At 44.9% G+C, this 16,248-nt stretch overlaps 1 protein-coding gene across 1 annotated transcript in view; it reads right to left on the bottom strand.

The window, feature by feature from the left end:
• Positions 1-916: 916 nt before the first annotated feature.
• grik1a (glutamate receptor, ionotropic, kainate 1a) overlaps positions 917-16,248 on the bottom strand; it is a 140,185-nt gene continuing 124,853 nt past the window's right edge. Inside the window, exons 14-17 of the mRNA XM_071364988.1 lie at positions 13,403-13,620; positions 6,572-6,797; positions 5,914-6,164; positions 917-5,054 (exon numbers count right to left, since the gene is read on the bottom strand). Of these exons, the coding sequence (XP_071221089.1) occupies positions 4,920-5,054; positions 5,914-6,164; positions 6,572-6,797; positions 13,403-13,620 (830 nt within the window). The 3' untranslated portion in view covers positions 917-4,919. The remainder of the gene's footprint in view (positions 5,055-5,913; positions 6,165-6,571; positions 6,798-13,402; positions 13,621-16,248) is intronic.

The following is a 16,248-nucleotide window of genomic DNA, read 5'->3' as shown; positions in this document are numbered from 1 at the left end:
TTAAACCTCTTGTAGGTATCAACAGTATGATATCTCTCTGCGGTACGGTTCCCTTTTAAACCTCTTGTAGGTATCAACACTATGATATCTCTCTGCGGTACGGTTCCCTTTTAAACCTCTTGTAGGTATCAACAGTATGATGTCTCTCTGCGGTACGGTTCCCTTTAAACCTCTTGTAGGTATCAACAGTATGATATCTCTCTGCGGTACGGTTCCCTTTAAACCTCTTGTAGGTATCAACAGTATGATATCTCTCTGCATTACGGTTCCCTTTAAACCTCTTGTAGGTATCAACAGTATGATATCTCTCTGCGGTACGGTTCCCTTTAAACCTCTTGTAGGTATCAACAGTATGATATCTCTCTGCATTACGGTTCCCTTTAAACCTCTTGTAGGTATCAACAGTATGATATCTCTCTGAAGTACGGTTCCCTTTAAACCTCTTGTAGGTATCAACAGTATGATATCTCTCTGCGGTACGGTTCCCTTTAAACCTCTTGTAGGTATCAACAGTATGATATCTCTCTGCAGTACGGTTCCCTTTTAAACCTCTTGTAGGTATCAACAGTATGATATCTCTCTGCGGTACGGTTCCCTTTTAAACCTCTTGTAGGTATCAACAGTATGATATCTCTCTGCGGTACGGTTCCATTTTAAACCTCTTGTAGGTATCAACAGTATGATGTCTCTCTGCAGTACGGTTCCCTTTTTAACCTCTTGTAGGTATCAACAGTATGATATCTCTCTGCAGTACGGTTCCCTTTTAAACCTCTTGTAGGTATCAACAGTATGATATCTCTCTGCAGTACGGTTCCCCTTTAAACCTCTTGTAGGTATCAACAGTATGATATCTCTCTGCGGTACGGTTCCCTTTAAACCTCTTGTAGGTATCAACAGTATGATATCTCTCTGCAGTACGGTTCCCTTTAAACCTCTTGTAGGTATCAACAGTATGATATCTCTCTGCGGTACGGTTCCCTTTTAAACCTCTTGTAGGTATCAACAGGGTCGTCTCACTCTCCATTCCATCTGTTGCTTGGCATGAGCCGCCCCTACTTACTTACCATCATGCTAACGGGGCTGAGGAAGAGGATGAGGAAGAGGAGGAGGAAGACCCAGCAGGAGATCTATGGGCGGGGTTAAACTCCATCCAACCAATCAAATGATAGCAAACAGTGTTTAGCCTAAACAGGGTATTTATGTTGTCTATAGGCCTGTACTATATTACATATTATAATTTGTGTGGCTGTAATATTGTCGTCGGTATGTTTTTTTTTAAATTAATTTGATCTTGCCTAGATGAAGAATAAGGAGGTAGCCTCGTCATTTTAAACTTGAACTTTAAATCTTTTTTTCACAACTTTTATGCAATTACATTAGATTAGCATCACACACAAAAAAACTATTTAGAAACTTACCTTATGTGATTATATTTCAACTTTATGTCACACAGTGTAATAATCCTCCACCCTGGTATAGTTAGCCTGTTCTCAGTGTGTGTGTGTGTGTGTAGTTAGCCTGTTCTCAGTGTGTGTGTGTGTGTAGTTAGCCTGTTCTCAGTGTGTGTGTGTGTGTGTAGTTAGCCTGTTCTCAGTGTGTGTGTGTGTGTAGTTAGCCTGTTCTCAGTGTGTGTGTGTAGTTAGCCTGTTCTCAGTGTGTGTGTGTAGTTAGCCTGTTCTCAGTGTGTGTGTGTAGTTAGCCTGTTCTCAGTGTGTGTGTGTCTCTCTCTAGTTAGCCTGTTCTCAGTGTGTGTGTGTGTGTGTAGTTAGCCTGTTCTCAGTGTGTGTGTGTGTGTGTGTAGTTAGCCTGTTCTCAGTGTGTGTGTGTAGTTAGCCTGTTCTCAGTGTGTGTGTGTGTGTAGTTAGCCTGTTCTCAGTGTGTGTGTGTAGTTAGCCTGTTCTCAGTGTGTGTGTGTAGTTAGCCTGTTCTCAGTGTGTGTGTGTAGTTAGCCTGTTCTCAGTGTGTGTGTGTCTCTAGTTAGCCTGTTCTCAGTGTGTGTGTGTAGTTAGCCTGTTCTCAGTGTGTGTGTGTGTGTAGTTAGCCTGTTCTCAGTGTGTGTGTGTCTCTAGTTAGCCTGTTCTCAGTGTGTGTGTGTGTGTGTAGTTAGCTTGTTCTCAGTGTGTGTGTGTGTGTGTAGTTAGCCTGTTCTCAGTGTGTGTGTGTGTGTAGTTAGCCTGTTCTCAGTGTGTGTGTGTGTGTAGTTAGCCTGTTCTCGGTGTGTGTGTGTCTCTAGTTAGCCTGTTCTCGGTGTGTGTGTGTGTGTAGTTAGCCTGTTCTCAGTGTGTGTGTGTGTGTGTGTGTGTGTGTGTGTAGTTAGCCTGTTCTCAGTGTGTGTGTGTCTCTAGTTAGCCTGTTTTCAGTGTGTGTGTGTGTAGTTAGCCTAACCTCCTGAGCCACACACAGCTCAGCTTAACAAGGTTATCTCGTTGAGATAAAAAAAAAATTAAAAAATCAAGAGAGACCTGGAACCATCAGTGACTCTATGTGAGTCTAACATACTACAAGAGATGGATGGATCTCTCCACTATGGCTGAGTGGCTCTGTCCTGTGGGGAGTGAAAACCCTTTGTGTTTAATCAATGAGCAGATGCTCTTCTCCAGAGCAACTTATAGTAGTGAGTCTATATTTTTGTTGTACTGGTGGGAATCGGACCCACAACTCTGGTAGTGTTGCAAGCTGATTCAAATAACCAACTCATCAAACTTTGATTATTTGAATCAGCTTTTGTAGGGGGGGGGGGGCAGGACCGATTTTGGGAAACCCTGGTGTAGCTAACATGAATGTAGGCAACGCTGTGTTAGTTTAACATAAGATATGGATGGATCTTTCCACGCTGGCTAAGAAGCTCTGTCCTGTCGGCAGTGAAATGGAACGTTGTTGTTGTTGTTGATTTGGATAGAGCTGTTTTCTAAACTGGGGTAAACATGGGCGGAGAACACCCACTGTACGACGTCATCAGTTTAATTTTCTTACTTATTGCAGCTGCATTGAATTTATCACCAACAGATTTTGAAGCAGATTACTTCATTTTGCTATCAGATTTTAGTCAAAAAAATTATAAATATATATATATATATATTATTTTTAGCTTTGATTTGTCTAACTAAAGCCCAGTTGACACTAGGTGACGTTAGCCCTTTGGTTCACCCATGGTTCTGAACCAACAAAGCTGACCTCAGCAGATGGAAGCCAGAAAACTATCGGACCAGTACCGGCGTTGGTAATCATGTTGTTGCTAGCTTACCATGTCATTGCTAACTGCTAACTATGCTATTGATAACCAGGTTATTGCTAACTGCTAACTATGCTATTGATAACCAGGTTATTGCTAACTGCTAACTATGTTATTGATAACCAGGTTATTGCTAACCGCTAACTATGCTATTGATAACCAGGTTATTGCTAACAGCTAACTATGCTATTGATAACCAGTTTATTGCTTATCATGTTCTTGCTAACAGCTAACTATGCTATTGATAACCAGGTTATTGCTAACCGCTAACTATGCTATTGATAACCAGTTTATTGCTTATCATGTTCTTGCTAACAGCTAACTATGCTATTGATAACCAGGTTATTGCTAACTGCGAACTATGCTATTGATAACCAGGTTATTGCTAACTGCTAACTATGCTATTGATAACCAGGTTATTGCTAACAGCTAACTATGCTATTGATAACCAGTTTATTGCTTATCATGTTCTTGCTAACAGCTAACTATGCTATTGATAACCAGGTTATTGCTTATCATGTTATTGCTAACAGCTAACTATGCTATTGATAACCAGGTTATTGCTTATCATGTTCTTGCTAACAGCTAACTATGGTATTGATAACCAGAGTATTGCTTATCATGTTCTTGTTAACAGCTAACTATGCTATTGATAACCAGGTTATTGCGTATCATGTTCTTGCTAACAGCTAACTATGCTATTGATAACCAGGTTATTGCTAACAGCTAACTATGCTATTGATAACCAGGTTATTGCTTATCATGTTATTGCTAACCGTTTTAGAGATCAGTCAAATGTTACTAGCCACAGATACATTGAGTTGAAACAACGTCTAAAGCCCTACATTGATGTAAGTATGACTTTGATAGCTGACTCTGATGCAATATATATATATGTTTTGCATGGTTCCTGACTAACTGATACTAATTAATCAATAACAAAACTAATATATAAATACACCTTGCTTTTCGTCGATTCTGATCCACTCTGGGGTGGAGTGGCTCGGCGTCCCAAATGGAACCTTATTCACTACATAGGGCACCTCCTTTGACCCAGGGGCCCATGGGGTAGTGCACTATGTAGGGATAGTATACCATTTGGGATGCGACCCTTTGCTTCACTCATTTGAGTTTCTTTTAGCTATTAAAATGTGTATTATGTCAATTAGTTGTCAAAACTTTGACAAACGCAAGGCAGTGTGGAGGACGAGGACCACTTCCGCCTCTCGTAAACACAAGGCCTCAGTAATGACGCTTTTACTAATTCTCCTATAATTTTTTTCAAATTGAGATTCAGTGTAAACTAGGCTTTTATAGGTCTAAAGATTTAATTAAAACACCACTCCTCCCTTGAATTGATTAGAAACAAAGAATCTGCATGGAAATACACAATAATAATACGGTTTGTTGCTAAGGAAGTTACTAAATGGACTGAGAGGAACCGACTACAGGACTTTGGGAGAAGCAGTATGAGGTCAGAGGTTACAAGAGGTTGAAGGTTATAGGAAGTAGCTGGGGGGGAGCGTAGACGGATGGAATACTCAAACAGGGGAACTAAGAAACCAGGACTTGACTACAGGTCGTAGGTCACGGACAGACAGACAGTGGGACGGACGTGTGTTACAAACCTAAACTTCTAGCGTGTGTGTGGCGGAGGCTAGCCTGGGCAGGGCTGGGGGGAGGGAGGCTACTCTATGTCATCATCGTCTCCCAGCAGCCGACCGCTCTCCAGGTCAGTGGACAGAGAGGTGGCAGAGGAGGAGGAGGCGCTGTCACGACGCTGGAACTGGCGGGACTGAACCCCGTAGAAGAAACAAAAGGCCTGATGGGTTATAGGTGGGTTAGGGCAGGCATGGTGGGTTATAGGTGGGTTAGGGCAGGCATGATGGGTTATAGGTGGGTTAGGGCAATGCATGATGGTTTATAGGTGGGTTAGGGCAATGCATGATGGGTTATAGGTGGGTTAGGGCAAGCATGGTGGGTTATAGGTGGGTTAGGGCAATGCATGATGGGTTATAGGTGGGTTAGGGCAAGCATGGTGGGTTATAGGTGGGTTAGGGCAATGCATGATGGGTTATAGGTGGGTTAGGGCAAGCATGATGGGTTATAGGTGGGTTAGGGCAGGCATGATGGGTTATAGGAGGGTTAGAGCAGGCATGATGGGTTATAGGAGGGGTGGACGGAGGACAGGCATGACGGAAATAGAGATGGAAAACAAACAGAAATAACAAAAAGGGGAAATTAGAAAATTAGACATGCACAGTTCCTATGGGACCCTATTCCCTATATGGTGCACTACTTTAGAATAGAGTGCCATAGGGCTCTGCTCTAAAGTAGTGCACTATATAGGGAATAGGGTGCCATATAAGATGAAGTTTGCCAAATTCGTAACTGAAAACAAAGTCTTGATTACTTAATACCTATGTTTGTGTTGATACTGTAATACCAGGGTGGATGTTAAAGCAACGTTCCTCCTTATATTCAATAATGTTACCTGTTGAGAAAACATATCGGCAACAATAACAGTTGTTCATGTATCTGATATCTATAGAACCAAAGCACTTCTCCTCCCCTCCACCTCCTCGCCATGCTGCAGTAACACATCCAGTCCAGTTGGAGGCGCTCCTCTCTCCTCCAGATCCATAACTCAGTCAGCAGAGAAATAGTTCCTCTTCACTCACCTCCTCTATGTCAGAGTTCTTCCTGGCCTTGTAGATGAACTCTCCGATGGCTACGAACACAGACAGGACGAGTCCGGCCGCCAGGACGATGAAGATACCGCCGATGTTCTCCACGCCCAACGCGCTGGCTTCTTTGTTGTCCTCCTCAGGACAACCGTTCCCTCTCCACCATTTCTCCTTCATCATGTGGAGCTTTCCTTCTTCCTGCAGTTGCAGGATGGCGATAGTCACCTTGTCTCTGTAAGGGGAACCTGGTTTATGACAGGAGAAGAGAGAAGGAAGTTGAGAGGAGGAGATAAGGCCCTCTATTATTCTGCACAAGGTTGCAGTCTTCAAACACAGACGTTTTTTAAGTTCTACATATGGAAGAAGAACAACAAGAAGAACGAAGAACGAAGAAGATGAACAAGAAGAACAAGAAGAAGAAGAACGAAGAAGAAGAACGAAGAACAACAAGAAGAAGAACAACAAGAAGAAGAACAAGAAGAAAAAGAACGAAGAAGATGAACAAGAAGAACAAGAAGAAAAAGAACGAAGAAGATGAACAAGAAGAACAAGAAGAAAAAGAACGAAGAAGATGAACAAGAAGAACAAGAAGAAAAAGAACGAAGAAGATGAACAAGAAGAACAACAAGAAAAAGTAGAAGACGACTCTTACCTATTGGTGTGCCCACTCCGTAGCCCTTGGAGTCTATGAGTCCTCCGATCTGCGTGAGGTTACAGTTCCTCTGACTGATGTACTCTATGCTGGTAGACTCCATCAACATAGCGTAGTCTGTGGTCAGGACCCTGGTGATCCCCTCTCTGTTGTTCTTCACCAGAGCTGTGTTCTTCCTGCTGCTCATAAACGCCCACATCTTCTCATAGGTGGAGATCTTAGATTTCTAATGGACAGCAACAACAAGGCATCTTCTCATTGGTGGAGATCTTAGATTTCTAATGGACAACAACAACTAGGCATCTTCTCATTGGTGGAGATCTTAGATTTCTAATGGACAACAACAACTAGGCATCTTCTCATTGGTGGAGATTTTAGATATCTGATGGACAACAAATAAGTTATTCTAATATACTACCGTTCAAAAGTTTGGGGTCACTTAGAAATGTCCTTGTTTTTGACAGAAAAGCAAATTAAAATAACATCAAATTGATCAGAAATACAGTGTACACATAGTTAATGTTGTAAATGACTATTGTAGCTGGAAACGGCTGTGTAATACTTCCTTCACAGAACAGCGCAAACTGGCGCTGGAGTGGGAAGAGGAGTGGGAGGCCCCGGTGCACAACTGAGCAAGAGGACAAGTACATTTGAGTGTCTAGTTTAAGAAACAGATGCCTCACAAGTCCTCAACTGGCAGCTTCATTAAATAGTTCACTCAAAACACCAGTCTCAACGTCAACAGCGAAGAGGCAAATCCGGGATGCTGGCCTTCTAGGCAGAGTTCCTCTGTCCAGTGTCTGTGTTCTTTTGCCCATCTTAATATTTTCTTCTTATTGGCCAGTCTGAGATATGGCTTTTTCTTTGCAACTCTGCCTTGAAGGCCAGCATCCCGGAGTCGCCTCTTCACTGTTGACATTGAGACTGATGTTTTTTGTGTACTCTTTCATGAAGCTGCCAGTTGAGGACTTGTGAGGCATCTGTTTCTCAAACTAGACACACATGTACTTGTCCTCTTGCTCAGTTGTGCACCGGGGCCTCCCACTCCTCTTTCTATTCTGGTTAGAGCCAGTTTGTGTTGTTCTGTGAAGGGAGTAGTACACAGCGCTGTACGAAATCTTCAGTTTCTTGGCAATTTCCCGCATGGAATAGCCTTCATTTCTCAGAACAAGAATAGACTGATGAGTTTTAGAAGTAACTTCTTTGTTTCTGACCATTTTGAGCCTGTAATCGAACCCACAAATGCTGATGCTCCAGATTCTCAACTAGTCTAAAGAAGGCCAGTTTTATTGCTTCTTTAATCAGAACAACAGTTTTCAGCTGTGCTAACATAATTGCAAAAGGGTTTTCTAATGATCAATTAGCCTTTTAAAATTATAAACTTGGATTAGCTAACACAACGTGTCATTGGAACACAGGAGTGATGGTTGCTGATAATGGGCCTCTGTACGCCTATGTAGATATTCCATTTAAACAATCAACCATTTCCAGCTACAATAGTCATTTACTACATGAACAATGTTCACACTGTATTTCTGATCAATTTGATGTTATTTTAATGGACAAAAAAAAAAGTAATTTTCTTTCAAAAACAAGGACATTTCTAAGTGACCCCAAACGTTTGAACGGTAGTGTAAGTGTATACAATGTGTATAAAACATTATTACTATGCATTGTTACCTGATAAAGAAACACTGAAGTTCTTGTGCCATAACTATTAAATGACATGAAGACACAGATCCTTCTATTTGTTTCTGGTCAGTTCATCCTTAGATAATAAACATCTTGTTGTGTCTGATAGTAACTCCCTCCCTCTGTGAGTTCCCCCCTCTCTGTCTGGTTCCCTCCCTCTCTGTCTGTGTCCCCCCTCTCTGTCTGGTTCCCCCCTCTCTGTCTGGTTCCCTCCCTCTCTGTCTGGTTCCCTCCCTCTCTGTCTGGTTCCCCCCTCTCTGTCTGGTTCCCTCCCTCTCTGTCTGGTTCCCTCCCTCTCTGTCTGGTTCCCTACCTCGCTGTCTGGTTCCCTCCCTCTGTGAGTTCCCCTCTCTCTGTCTGGTTCCCTCCCTCTCTGTCTGGTTCCCTCCCTCTCTGTCTGGTTCCCTCCCTCTCTGTCTGGTTCCCTCCCTCTCTGTCTGGTTCCCTCCCTCTCTGTCTGGTTCCCTCCCTCTGTGAGTTCCCCCCTCTCTGTCTGGTTCCCTCCCTCTCTGTCTGGTTCCCTCCCTCTCTGTCTGGTTCCCTCCCTCTCTGTCTGGTTCCCCCCCCTCTCTGTCTGGTTCCCTCCCTCTCTGTCTGGTTCCCCCCTCTCTCTGTCTGGTTCCCTCCCTCTGTGAGTTCCCCCCTCTCTCTGTCTGGTTCCCTCCCTCTCTCTGTCTGGTTCCCTCCCTCTCTCTGTCTGGTTCCCTCCCTCTGTCTGGTTCCCTCCCTCTCTGTCTGGTTCCCCCCTCTCTGTCTGGTTCCCCCCTCTCTGTCTGGTTCCCCCCCTCTCTGTCTGGTTCCCCTCTCTCTGTCTGTGTCCCTCCCTCTGTGAGTTCCCCCCTCTCTGTCTGGTTCCCCCCCTCTCTGTCTGGTTCCCTCCCTCTCTGTCTGTGTCCCTCCCTCTGTGAGTTCCCCCCTCTCTGTCTGGTTCCCCCCCTCTCTGTCTGGTTCCCTCCCTCTCTGTCTGTGTCCCTCCCTCTGTGAGTCCCCCCCTCTCTGTCTGGTTCCCCCCCTCTCTGTCTGGTTCCCTCCCTCTGTGAGTTCCCCTCTCTCTGTCTGGTTCCCTCCCTCTGTGAGTTCCCCCCTCTCTGTCTGGTTCCCCCCCTCTCTGTCTGGTTCCCTCCCTCTCTGTCTGTGTCCCTCCCTCTGTGAGTTCCCCCCTCTCTGTCTGGTTCCCCCCCTCTCTGTCTGGTTCCCTCCCTCTCTGTCTGGTTCCCTCCCTCTGTGAGTTCCCCCCTCTCTGTCTGGTTCCCTCCCTCTGTGAGTTCCCCCCTCTCTGTCTGGTTCCCTCCCTCTCTGTCTGGTTCCCCCCCTCTCTGTCTGGTTCCCTCCCTTTCTGTCTGGTTCCCTCCCTCTGTGAGTTCCCCCCTCTCTGTCTGGTTCCCTCCCTCTCTGTCTGTGTCCCTCCCTCTGTGAGTTCCCCCCTCTCTGTCTGGTTCCCTCCCTCTGTGAGTTCCCCCCTCTCTGTCTGGTTCCCTCCCTCTCTGTCTGGTTCCCTCCCTCTCTGTCTGGTTCCCTCCCTCTGTGAGTTCCCCCCTCTCTGTCTGGTTCCCCCCCTCTCTGTCTGGTTCCCTCCCTCTCTGTCTGGTTCCCTCCCTCTGTGAGTTCCCCCCTCTCTGTCTGGTTCCCTCCCTCTCTGTCTGTGTCCCTCCCTCTCTCTGTCTGGTTCCCTCCCTCTCTGTCTGTGTCCCTCCCTCTCTCTGTCTGTGTCCCTCCCCCTCTCTGTCTGTGTCCCTCCCTCTCTCTGTCTGTGTCCCTCCCTCTCTCTGTCTGTGTCCCTCCCTCTGTGAGTCCCAGGGTGGCTGAGGTCCTGTTGATTGTGTCTGTGTATGTCCCTCCCTCTCTGTCTGGTTCCCTCCCTCTCTGTGTGTGTCCTTCCCTCTCTGTCTGTGTCCTTCCCTCCATCTGTGTGTGTGTCCTCTGTTTCTTCCTCTCTCTGTGTGTGTGTGTGTGTTTCCCAGTGAGAGGAAACAGGACAGCTGTGTGATAAATCTCCCGCTGTTTCAATTTGTTGCGTCCCTCCACAGCCCTGTTCCCTCCCGTCCATGGAGGAGTAATCAGATGCTGCAATCTGAGGGATAAAGCCCCACCGGATCAACCATGCTGGGCCACGCAACGCACCGCCAGGGGGGGGCTGGAGGAACCTCACAGGTTATCTAACACTCACTCACTCACTCACTCACTCACTCACTCACTCACTCACTCACTCACTCACTCACTCACTCACTCACTCACTCACTCACTCACTCACTCACTCACTCACTCACTCACTCACTCACTCACTCACTCACTCACTCACTCACTCACTCACTCACTCACTCACTCACTCACTCACTCACTCACTCACTCACTCACTCACTCACTCACTCACTCTCTCTCTCACACACACACACACACACACACACACACACACACACACACACACACACACACACACACACACACACACACACACACACACACACACACTCACACTCACACTCACCCCCACTCTCTCTCACACACACACACACACACACTCTCTCTCACACACACTCACACACTCTCACACACACACACACACACACACACACACACACACACACACACACACACACACACACATTGTACAGTACAATGACGCACACAAGGCTAAGCACAATGTTTTATAGGTCTTGCTATACTGAGTAGACAAAACATTAAGAACACCTGCTCTTTCCATGACAGACTGACCTGGTGAATCCAGGTGAAAGCTATGATCCCTTATTGATGTCAGCTGTTAAATCCACTTCAAACCAGTGTAGATGAAGGGGAGGAGACAGGTTAAAGAAGGATTTTTAAGCATCGAGACAATTGAGACATGGATTGTGTGTGTGTGCCATTCAGAGGGTGAATGGTCAAGACTAAATATTTAAGTGCCTTTGAACAGGGTATGGTAGTAGGTGCCAGGCACACCGGTTTGTGTCAAGAACTGCAACGTTGTTGAGGTTTTCCACACTCAACAGTTTCCTGCGTGTATCAAGAATGGTCCACCACCCAAAGGACATCCAGCCAACCTGACACAACTGTGGGAAGCATTGGAGTCAACATAAGCCAGCATCCCTGTGGAATGCTTTCAACACCTTGTAGAGTCCATGACCCGACGAATTGAGGCTGTTCTGAGGGCTAAAGGGGGTGGGGGGGGGGGGTGCAACTCAATATTAGGAAGGTGTTCTTAATGTTTGGTATACTCACTGTATACCAGGATAAGGTTGCTCGATCGAATCCCCGAGCTGACAAGGTAAAAGTCTGTCGTTCTGCCCCTGAACAAGGCAGTCAACCCAATGTTCCCCGGTAGGCCGTCATTGTAAATAAGAACATGTTCGATAACTGACTTGCCTAGTTTAAATAAAGGTTAAATAAATGTTAAATAAAGGTTAAATAAATACAAATTAAAATAACTATAATGGCTATGCTGAATGAGGTATGAAGATAACAGACCATCGTGGAATAGGTCAAAGGTCCCGAACAATTAAAAATCTGTTTTTTTCATCAAATTGGATGATATTTGTATGAAACCCGTTCACAAAGTCAGGTGATGAAAGTATGAACAAGATTCATAGATTTGATTACAACGCTACTAGTCTCCTCTCCCTGTGTCAAACACTTGGATTCAGTCCAGTACACTTATTGTATGCTCTACATTACCTTATGGCTAACCTTCTAAGATGACTGTGTCCTTCACTCATTCTACTGAAGAAGTGTAACAGTCAACTGTATTCTGTAATTAGCTACAAAACAATTGAATTTAAAATGGTGTATTTCTGCTGTTTGTCTGATATCCCAACAGTCCAGGATTAGCTCTGGTTGACCATGAGAGCATTTGACAGAGAAAAAAACGGTGTTGAGACTCAGAATGACACGTGACTCATTGTTTACCTTGTTACCTGGCAACCACCACAAGGATCTTTTCAAAGAGCTGTCAGTCAAAGTGAGTTCATGAATATAAACTCCCCCGCTCACTCGGCCTGAAAGAAGCTTCCGGATTAGTTAGAGAGATGAGAGAAAAGGTAAAATTTCTTCACTTCTGAGCATTTTAATAGCGTACAGATATTATGGTTGATGTTTTGGTCGTTCAAATTTGATATTTTTTACTTGGGAAATAGGACGACTGTGCGGGACAGATGTTAATTAAATAAGAGAACACAGTAGGGTTGGGTTAGGGTAGAAACTACACAGAGAGATGCAGAGATGGGGCCTTTAATCTAATTTAAACATCAGCAGTCAGAGCAGTTTACCGATCACTGTACCTGTACATAGCCCATCTGTAAATAGCCCACCCAACTACTTCATCCCCATATTGTTATTTATTTATTTATTTGCACCCCAGTATCTCTACTTGCACATCATCTTCTGCACATCTATCACTCCAGTATTAATGATACATTTGTAATTATTTCGCCACTATGGCCTATTTATTGCCTTACCTTACGCCATTTGCACACACTGTACATAGATTTTTCTATTGTGTTATTGACTGTACGTTTGTTTATGTGTAACTCTGTGATGTTTTGTGTCGCACTGCTTTGCTTTATCTTGGCCAGGTCGCTGTTGTAAATGAGAACTTGTTCTCAACTGACCAACCTGGTTAAATAAAGGTGAAATTAAATTAAATAACTGAGAAAATCAAAAAGGGAACTGGGAATATTATTGTTAAACTAACAGAGGGAGACCGGTCACACACTGTGAACTAATATCTATGCGTGTGGCCAGTCACTGTAAATCTCTGGTTAAAACTAAAGTTCCTTCATAAACAATTAAAGAAAAATTACAAGAGGAAAAATGTCAGCCTCTCTTCCTCACCTTGAAGAAGGTCATGACCCCTTCCTGACTGAGCCGTATTCTACCCGTTTCACACACACACACACACACACACACACACACACACACACACACACACACACACACACACACACACACACACACACACACACACACACACACACACACACACCTTGAAGAAGGTCATGGTAGACCCGTCCCTGACTGAGCCGTATTCTACCCGTTTCACACACACACACACACACACACACACACACACACACACACACACACACACACACACACACACACACACACACACACACACACACACACACACACACACACACACACACACACCTTGAAGAAGGTCATGGTAGACCCGTCCCTGACTGAGCCGTATTCTATACGGGTCTGTTTAGCCAGGTCGTCAGCGGAGTCGATGGGGGCGTCCATCCTCTCCACGGTGAGGAAGGCAGCCAGGTTGGCCGTGTAGGAGGAGATGATTATCAGGGTGAAGAACCACCAGATACCTCCTACTATACGGGTGGAGTAGGCCTTAGGCATCAACTCTGACCCTGGGTAGAGACAGCAGGCGGGGGGAGAAGGTTATAGGGACAGAGGGAGAGAGAGAGAGGGAGGGAAGGAGAGGGAGAGAGACAGAGGGAGGGAAGGAGAGGGAGGGAGGGAAGAGGAGGGAGAGAAGAGAAGGAGAGAGAGGGAGATGGATAGGGAGTGAGAGAGAGATGGAGGGAAGAAGAGGGAGAGAACGAGAGAGAGAGAGATAGAGAGAGAGAGAGAGAGAGAGAGCGAGGGAGGGAGAGGGGGAGGGAAGGAGAGGGAGAGAGAGAGAGGGAGGGAAGGAGAGGGAGAGAGAGAGAGGGAGGGAAGGAGAGGGAGAGATAGAGGGAGGGAAGAAGAGGGAGAGAACGAGAGAGAGAGGGAGGGAAGAAGAGGGAGAGAACGAGAGAGAGAGAGCGAGCGAGAGAGAGAGCGAGCGAGAGACAGAGAGCGAGGGAGGGAGAGGGAAGGAGAGAGGGGAGGCAAGGAGAGAGAGAGAGAGAGAGAGAGAGAGAGAGAGAGAGAGAGAGAGAGAGAGAGAGAGAGAGAGAGAGAGAGAGAGAGAGAGAGAGAGAGAGAGAGAGAGAGAGAGAGAGAGAGAGAGAGAGAGAGAGAGAGAGAGAGAGAGAGAGAGAGAGAGAGAGAGAGAGAGAGAGAGAGAGAAGAAGAGGGAGAGAACGAGAGAGAGAGGGAGGGAAGAAGAGGGAGAGAACGAGAGAGAGAGGGAGGGAAGAAGAGGGAGAGAACGAGAGAGAGAGCGAACGAGAGAGAGAGAGAGACAGAGAGCGAGGGAGGGAGAGGGAAGGAGAGAAAGAGGGAGAGACAGAGAAAAGACAACAAAAGAGAGAGCGACCATATGCAGAGAAGCTAGGTACAAACAACCACACACACACACACACAAATACCAGGGTTGTGCTCAATTCAGAATTGAATTGAGAATAAAATTTGAATGAAAGGAAATGGAATTCAATTCAATGAAATTCAAATGCCTCTTCTATTGTATTTTCGGTGTAGTCTATACAAATATACAGTACATCTTGTACATAAAACATGTTGTTATATACATACTGGACATTGGTATCTGGAAGTGTGATTCAATAAAGATTCAATAAACTCCATGACTGGGTGGAGTTCCTTTGAATTGCACCAGAGAGGAAGCGGAGAGGAGATGCATTAGCTGGAATAGAGGTTTACTGAACAGTAGAACAGGTGACATCCTGGCATCTTTGAGGGGAAAACCCCGTTATATTAGAGTTGTCTCGAGATGGCTATGCATATTCATGACATGAGGCTAGCGGCATAGCCATCTCTCTCCATCGAATACAGGAGGTTGACGTCAACATTCAAATATTCAAGAAAGTTTTAAAATAATTAGATGTATCCACCAATCCAAAGACAGGATAGGTGGGAACTAGACAGCCCGCCATGTCGCTTTGTGGACGACTCCCATTGTTAGGGCGGAGAGACAAGTATCTTGTCAGTATATCCATAATCTTTGATTGCACTGAATTCAATTATACTTCCTGTCACTCAAACTGGCCAATTACATTTTTATTGAATGGGAGTCAATTCCAAAATTCTGAATGAAGCACAACTCACACACACACACACACACACACACACACACACACACACACACACACACACACACACACACACACACACACACACACACACACACACACACACACACACACACACACACACACACACAGACGTGAAATGAAATTAGAAAACTGTGGATACAGCAGCTCGTAAAAAAAACTTGTTGACTCTCAAACCCACTTCTATAAAGAGGTGAGTTTTAATCGTATACAGTGAGCACCAAAACTATTTGTACATTGACAAATGTTTTGTAGTTTTGGCTCTGTACTCCAGCACTTTGGATGTGAAATGAAACAATGACTATGAGGTTAAAGTGCAGACTGACAGCTTTAATTTGAGGTTCATTTTCATCAAAATTACAGCACTTTTTTGTACATATATTGGGTCAAATTCACTTATATGTGTATTAAAGTAATCAAAAGTTACAGTTGAAGTCAGAAGTTTACATCCATCTTAGCCAAATACATTTATACTCAGTTTTTCACAATTCCTGACATTTAATCCTAGTAAAAATGCCCTGTCTTAGGTCAGTTAGCATCACAACTTTATTTTAAGAATGTGAAATGTCAGAATAATAGTAGAGAGAATGATTTATTTCAGCTTTTATTTCTTTCATCACATTCCCAGTGGGTCAGAAGTTTACATACACTCAATTAGTATTTGGTAGTGTAACAGTATAACTTTAAACCGTCCCCTCGCCCCGACATGGGCGCGAACCAGGGACCCTCTGCACACATCAACAACAGTCACCCACGAAGCGTCGTTACTCATCGCTCCACAAAAGCCGCGGCCATTGCAGAGCAAGGGGCAACACTACTTCTAGGTTTCAGAGCAAGTGACGTAACTGATTGAAACGCTAGTAGCGCGTACCCGCTAACTAGCTAGCCATTTCACATCCGTTACACTAGCATTGCCTTTAAATTGTTTAACTTGGGTCAAACGTTTTGGGTAGCCTTCCACAAGCTTCCACAGTAAGTTGGGTGAATTTTGGCCCATTCCTCCTGACAGAGCTGGTGTAACTGAGTCAGGTTGAAGGCCTC

This window comes from Salvelinus alpinus, chromosome 24 (assembly GCF_045679555.1).
Source record: "Salvelinus alpinus chromosome 24, SLU_Salpinus.1, whole genome shotgun sequence".
Classification (NCBI taxonomy): Eukaryota; Metazoa; Chordata; class Actinopteri; order Salmoniformes; family Salmonidae; genus Salvelinus; species Salvelinus alpinus.
The sequence above is the reverse complement of the archived record's forward strand: the minus strand, read 5'-3'. Positions and strand labels throughout refer to the sequence as shown.